This window comes from Hippocampus comes, unplaced genomic scaffold, assembly GCF_001891065.2.
Source record: "Hippocampus comes isolate QL1 unplaced genomic scaffold, H_comes_QL1_v1.1 scaffold156, whole genome shotgun sequence".
NCBI lineage: Eukaryota > Metazoa > Chordata > Actinopteri > Syngnathiformes > Syngnathidae > Hippocampus > Hippocampus comes.
The window spans coordinates 1,284,049-1,291,646 of record NW_017805744.1 but is presented as its reverse complement, the minus strand read 5'-3'; the positions used below and the strand labels follow the sequence as shown (position 1 = coordinate 1,291,646).

Sequence of the window (7,598 nt, the reverse complement as noted above, 5' to 3'; positions counted from 1 at the left end):
TACAGAGAATAAATATACTTTTATTATGGCCAAGGGACAACATTTACAATTGCAAGGACACAGAGTACGGTAAAACGACGATAAGCACGACAAAGATGAAACCTAAAATAAACTATTATGTACATTAGTCACTCAACTCGCTTCCATAATCGCATACAAAACCATTATCAATATTGACACACAGATTCTATAAAAGTTCAGTATTTTGCTGTGATGTGATTTTGATTTCTTATCACATTTTCAAGCCTTTTGTAATCATCCTTGATATCTGAGGCTGACACATCACAAGACTTGCGTTAGAATATTGTACCAAAGTACTTTATTAAGTTTCACCCTGGCTAATTTTAATAAGCATTTCAACTGCCTGAGGACTCTGTGCGCATGCACAGTACAAAGCAACGCATCCCCAAAACAATTTTGCTCCATCCTACAGGTATCCTGCACACACGGCCAACATGCTTTTATTGTTCCTAATCCAAAGTAGTTAGCATTGTGCGGCTAGGTTTGGGGGTATATTAAATCCCTCCAAATATTTTCTGTATTTTGTTTTGTATTCGTTACATTGGAATTCCATTTCTGACAAATAACAATAAATTCTTGTAAGAACAGACTGTCCAGAGTATCCCAAGTCACATAAGCCTTTTTCTTCAATGAGCATTTTAACACCAGCAACTCTGAACTATTTTTATAGTAGCTTATGGTATTGTTTCCAAGCAAATGGTCGAGGATGTTAAACATAAACTACAATCAGCTACGTTTGAATTACACCTTTGCATCTGTGTTATTGGTCCACTCCAACCAGTCAGCACAAAGCATTATTGCACAATACACTCACAAGAGACTGTAATACAGCACGCATGTGATCACTCAAAATAAAGAGAGAGAAGTGAAATGTGATTCTTAATCACAGTAGTATTCAATTTCAACATGAACATCTCTAAGTGATTACAAAAGCAAGAGGGTGTGCACACTTGGACAAGCACATTATTTCAGAGTGAGTGTGTTGTGCAGGTTAGTTTTAAAATGATATATCTTGGTCTCCTTTTTTTTTAATGTCACAAAATATCTGCCATTTGAACAGAGGTGCACGTGTGTGTGGGTGTCGACATTTTGTATCAAGTGTCTGTAAATCATGATTTGGCAAGTGACCTCTGACGGACATCATGTGTGTTTGCACACAGAAGTTAGCAATAGCTGAGACATGAAATAATTATATTTACACAAGAAGACCACAATAAGCATTATTCACATTAATGGCCCATTGAGGATGATAAATCAATATATATAGTTCTGAATCCAGCTATGTGAAGTCCTTGGAGACAGCCTCTATGAAGTTGGGCGCTGACATGAGGATGGTGAAGGTGCAAATGATGGAAAAGAGCGAGAAGGCCACCAGGCATAGACGGTCCACCACCGCTGCTGCAAACTTCCACTCACTGCTAATGGCCTCAGCCTCATCCTGATCCCGGAAGCGCTGGGCAATGTAGGTCACCTCCTCCAAGATGCGCTGAATCTCTGGTGGCGGGATCCTGACTCCCATACCTGCACCCATTCCCAAAACATTACTGCAAACACCGGGGGGCTCAGCCTCTTCACCGGGGGAGCCATGAGCGCGACCCCCCAGTGCTACACCAGAGTCACTGGAAGGAGGGCACTGTGGACTCTCCATTGGGTGGTAGCTGCCAAAATAGAGGCTCATTGAACCATTGGAGGTGCCCGAGGTGCACGGTGGACAGGAAGTTTGGGAGGGTGGAATAGAGAGGCTCGGAATGGCGCCCATTTCAATTGAGTTGGTGCTGGAATGGTGCTGGGTTGGATGCCGGAGCTTGTAGCCGGGACGCCTGCGCTCATCGCCAGGTTGCTTCATGCGCAGAAACCAAGCACACCAGTTCAACAGGACCACCCGAACCTGAACGTATATGAGGCACTCATAAATAATTGAGCTTACATTTTCACTCAGCAGATTTCCACATTTATTTTGTTCACACAACAACCTGTCATTATTATCGTACTTTAATGATCAAAGTGTTGTTACAATTTCAGTCCATTTTCACTGAGCAGCATCAGAATGGCTAAATGAAAATTACACCAATTCATAATTGACAAGGATTTTAATGTAAAATATCAACAGAAGACTTAGAGGGGAAAAGGTGACAAAAATGAACCATCACTGCATTTACTCTTCCCAGGGACACGTCCACTTGAACATTTAAAAACATGATATGAATTGATGGTCAACTACAGGATATCGCCCTTTCGGTCTTCGTCACGTATCCTCTCACTTTGTCTCTCTGTCTTTTCTTTTCTTTGCTATGTGACCCAACCAGTGGAGGTAGACGGCCACCGCACAGTCAGTCTTGTTCTGGCTTGCTCGGCTTTTCTTCCCATGAGTGATTATTTCCTTGCCTCTGTCGCCCCGTGCTAGCTTATGCGGGGTTCATTTGGGGTTTAGTTGGGCTTCAGTTGGGGTCCAGTGCTCAGTTAATCTCTTCATAAGTGAGTAGTGTGTTCTCTGACCTGCTCCATATGTAAAGTCCCCTGAGATAACAACTACTGTATTGTGATTTGGTGCTTATTTAAAAAAATAGATTTGAAAATACTGTACTTAATTCGGTTTGAAAACAACTATTTCCCAAATGTATCGCTATTCTGCATAAAATACAAAATACATACTGAAAATCAAGAAGGATCTTGTCAATTGCTATATCTGCTCACAAGGACCTTGGGTCAAAAAAAAAAGAGTTGTACCACTTACCCACTTAGGCATCTTGCCTCCCTGAGGGTCATGGTGATGAAACTGCAGGACTATCACAGTCACCACCACCGACATTCCTACTATCATCATGGTGCTGGCAAAGTACTGAGCTGGAAGACACACATCAAACATGATCAGCCTCAACGTGCTTCTTATGAATATTTTTAGTTTATCGGTTACATAAAGTGGCAGCTCGGTGGACTAGTGGCCACCACTGTCTCGCAGTTCTGAGGTCCGAGGTTCAAATCTTGGCTCTGGACTTTGTGTGTTGAGTTTCCATGTTCTTTCTGTGGCTGTGTGGGTTTTGTCAGAGGACTCTGGCTTCCTCTCATATTCCCAAAACATGTATGTTCGGTAAATTTAAGACCATCAACTGCACAGAGGTCAAAACATTCGGAAAACAAATGAAGGACGGGGCAGTGGTTCCTTCTCACAAGAACTAAATGTGAAAAGGATATCCTTTCTGGTGATTCAAGGCTAATGATAAGAGACATATTCTCTATGTAAGGCAGCTGAAAATAATTAACAGCCACATTCGCTCACAATCCGGTAAAGATGAATGAATCATTTTAATTATGAGGACAGGAGGGCTTGTCCTCGAGTCATTAAAAATAAATGTTTTATTCGGGTGGGTAGCCATTTATCTATACTGTATAAATACATCCATTCCATTATCCAAACCACTTATCCTCATGAGAGTGTGATGGAGCCTATCCCAGCTTTCTTTGAGCAGTAGGTTGTTCACTTTATAACTCTCAGACAGCGTCAATTACAGTGGAGAAAAAATATTGATTCCAGTAATACCATGAAATCTGTGGCTTGTATATTGGTGGGGCAGACACTGAATTTCCATCCAATTTGGTTGTTTTAACTAATATGCTGCAAAGAGTGGGAAGGCTATGCCAAGTGAACTGTCCTTGAAATTAATTGTTCTCTAGGTTACCATATCTAGAGGTCAAGAAGCATCGAATAACGCATTAATGCAGTTGTTAATACTGCTGGCAGAACCAATCCAAACGACGCGGTCATTAATATCGGTGTGTTGGCTGACAAAATCAATATTACAGTCACTTTGCTTTGCTATATCATAACAGTGTCCACACTCACCAACATAATTCCACTTTAGGATATGTCAGGTCCTCTTCCTGCGTCTGATTCTGTGTAGATATATTTTGTGTAGATATATGACACATAGAGGCACACAAAAATAGAACCCACCGATGAGAGGAACCGAGTCAGAGGTGGCCGGCATGATCTCAGCCACCAGAAGCATGAAGACAGTCAGCGAAAGCAGTACGGTGATTCCTTACGAAAAACAGTGACGGGCAGAACATTAGGAAAATGATTTGTCTGAGTGGAATCACTGGTGTGTGTAATTATTCCTGTAATTACTTCTGGATGTAATCAGTTATCATCTCCAAATCACAGTAATTTGTCAGGTGGAACAGACAAGGAAGCTTCTTAGCCCTCCAGAAATCTGTCAAATTCACGTTAACTGCATGTTGACTGCTCATTCACACGTGGATATCCATCAAAAACCAACTCCACTCAGAAATTAAATTATTCCGCGCAGTTTTACATGCATGTATTCATGACTCACTACATGATTTATGAGAATGTTTCCATGCACATATGCACACACAGTATTGCATGCTATGTGGTAAAAAGGTAGGCTGGAAAGATTCAATGCTGTCAGCATTCCTTCTTAAATAAAAAGGGGAAAAAAATTAGACCCACATTCCCATGTTGATTTGGGCAAAGATTGAAGTAAAACCTAATTTAAATGTCATAAATGTGCAGGATTCTTTAATAATTCTGCCTTTTCAGTGCCGTACATGCAAAGGCCCATCTGAATTGTCAATCAGTGTAAAGTTCCCAAGTTGGAATCTGTGACTGTATGGGGCGGTGTTAGTGCCCGTGGCATGGGGAACTTGTACATCTGTGAAGGCTCCATTGATGCTGAAACGAACATATAAGTTTGTGTTACACATTATGACGCACAAAATACCACAGCAGAGACTGTTGAGCAGCTCAAGTTATACATTAAGCAAGAACGGGAAAGAATTCCACCTCCAAAGCTTCACAATTAGTGTTCTCAGTTGCCAAACACTTATCAAATGTTTTTTAAAAGAAGAGATGCAATTAATCAGTGGTAAATGTGTTCCAGGCATCAAATCTAAAACAGTGAATATCACCGCCCCAAAAAACATTTGATTCTTAATTGATCGCACTTGTGCACCATCTCACCTAGAGAGATCTTTTCTCCTGAGTCAGCAGGCAGCAGGAAGACCAAGAGGGCCAAGCCAGAAATCAGCACGCAGGGAATGAGCAAATTGAGGCCGTAATAAAGCGTTCTGCGGCGCATGGTGACTGTGAAGGTCACGTCAGGGTAAGGCTCCTTGCAACAGTCGTAGTAGAGCTCATTGCGCTTGACTGGGACACCTGAGGGACACAGGGCAATGCAATTACAAAAAAAAAAAAAAAAACATGAACGCAATCATCCCATCTGTCGCCGTAAACAGCCATATGGGCAGAAGAAGGATGAATGGAGAGATGGGTCACACAATTTAGGAAATATAGCACATTGCCTGCATTGCAATAGCCTTCGTTTTGTATGTTAGTAGCAATGGCATGACATGAAACATTTTGGGATTCATCCTCATAGAAGATGTTTTTCTTTGAGATACTTCTGTCTGCTCTTACATAATACATGCCTGTCAATGTGTCAAACAATTGTATTCCTTGACACCTGTTCCCGTCCAACCCTGAGTTGCAATCTGCCAACACCTCCTCGGGGCTCCAACATGAGAAGTCACCCTCCCAGCTGAAAGGCTTCGCTTGGGTGGTGTTCCAAAACTGACTACTACACTCAATGGTTGTTTTCTCTTTGGCTCTGTTTGAGTCAGGATTTTCCCCCAAACATTTTCAGTTTAAAATCCAAATGATGGTCTATGGTTCATTCCCTGTGCTTGCTAAATAACCGACATCAATATACAGGTTCCAAATTAATTACTGGTTTAAGGAGTCAAGTGAAAGACAGCTATTCAGATAAATGTACCGGTACAAAGATGCTACTGTAATAGTTGATCTGAGATCAACTTTATCGCTGTTGTTTTTTCAGGATTGTCTTGCTGTCTTACTGCTGGACACTGGCACCTCGAGGGATGGGCAAGATACATGTATTCTTTTATTTTAACAATTCAGACAAGCTAATTTGCTGCCTAAAACAGTTCCCACTTAACTCTTGTTATTTTTTAAGTACTGTATGTAAACACAGCATATACAATACATCCACATGTCCGGATTTTCGGTACCTTCAAGGCAGAACCTTTCACTTGCTGGACAGGGGGACACAAGAGCCTAATTTCACTCTTTATAATCTGGTTTCCTTTCACAGTCCCAAAACATGCATTTTAGATGCAAAATCAATAGTGGACACAAACTTGATTGCGCACACAAACAGATGTGTTATTTACATGTGCAAAATGCACAGATTAATTTCGCACATGTAGTGTAATTTATCAAACCGCACAAGGCAAGTTTAAACAAAGCATAACTTTAGGCGCTTCTTTGGCTTCCACAAAATTATTGGCGAGATCCATTTATTTTTGTAAACTCATAAATATTTGTCTCTCTCTCTTCCACTAACACTTCTAATTCCATCACTTTAAACTTCAATTTCTGCTTCCAATGCTCTATGCTAATTTTCAATGGTGTAAATCATCACTAACCTGAAGCACATTTTTTTCTTTTAAATAAATCAGTCTCCACCACTTTTACCACCAAATGAATGTAAAATTATTGATTAAATGTATCTATCGTGAATCGTGATGAATTTATCCTCTTCCTCCAGCCAAATACAAAGCAACTTACCCACAAGATCCCACTCGCCATTGGGTATGTAGGTGGACGTGTCCACGTCAAGCATCTGGAGGTCCAGCAGCCAGCCATTGTGTGTCCAGGAGCCAAACTTCAAGTCACACTTCTGGACATCGAAGGGGAACCAACGCACATCAATGTAGCAAGTGCTCTTCAGGATGCCGGGCGGGATGTACTGGCAGTAACCCGACGCATTCACCAGAACGTTGGTGTGGAAGGTGGCATCAAAACGATCATCCGCACTAGAAAGAGAGTTACAATGGTTGCAGTGGATTCACTTGCCATCAAAGTCTTTTCACAGGGGAATGCCAAACTCAGACTATCCTGATGACTGTAGAGGCTTTGCCCAACATGAAGTAGTGTTCCCAAGCGAAAATACACATAATTACCAGAAAAAAAGAAATGTTGGGATGAGAAAGCCATTATGCCTGCTGGAGTGCCACTGGGGTTATGTTGTTGATTAATAGAATTAATAGAGAAGACTCATGCAATAAATGACTGAGTGACACTTTTGTGCTTTCTCAGACTTTAGATTACAGTGATAGTATGTATTTATTTATTTATTTTTTTGCCGTGAAGCAGCTGTTTAGCAAATCAAGTTGTGTTGTTTAACCATTTAAAAGTGTGTGTAGTGTAGGTTGCCCTGGGCAGCAATAGCTATACGGGCTCGTCAACGATGAAAACCTTTGACATGAGTGGCACAACGCACAACTGACAAACCTTTTCCCATACCTATCCAAATCTTAAAGACTCCCACCCACGATCAGCGGTTAACATGAGAGATAATTTGTGTGGACCCGGCTTGAATTTCATTCAAAACCCCGACAAAAGAAAGCATGACCTGCACCTTGGGAAAACATCTGGATGTATACCCTTTTATTTGATCCTGCCTCTCATCATCGTGTGTGTGTGTGTGTGTGTGTGTGTGTGTGTGTGTGTGTGTGTGTGTGTGTGTGTGTGTGTG

General features: G+C 41.3%; 1 protein-coding gene across 1 annotated transcript in view; it reads right to left on the bottom strand.

Annotated features, from left to right (window-relative positions):
* The window catches only part of LOC109524477 (neuronal acetylcholine receptor subunit alpha-7-like), a 26,706-nt gene continuing 19,108 nt past the window's right edge, over positions 1 to 7,598 (bottom strand). Inside the window, exons 5-9 of the mRNA XM_019884407.1 lie at positions 6,629 to 6,876; positions 5,003 to 5,197; positions 3,974 to 4,060; positions 2,756 to 2,865; positions 1 to 1,909 (exon numbers count right to left, since the gene is read on the bottom strand). Coding sequence (XP_019739966.1) covers positions 1,301 to 1,909; positions 2,756 to 2,865; positions 3,974 to 4,060; positions 5,003 to 5,197; positions 6,629 to 6,876 — 1,249 coding nt within the window. The 3' untranslated portion in view covers positions 1 to 1,300. The remainder of the gene's footprint in view (positions 1,910 to 2,755; positions 2,866 to 3,973; positions 4,061 to 5,002; positions 5,198 to 6,628; positions 6,877 to 7,598) is intronic.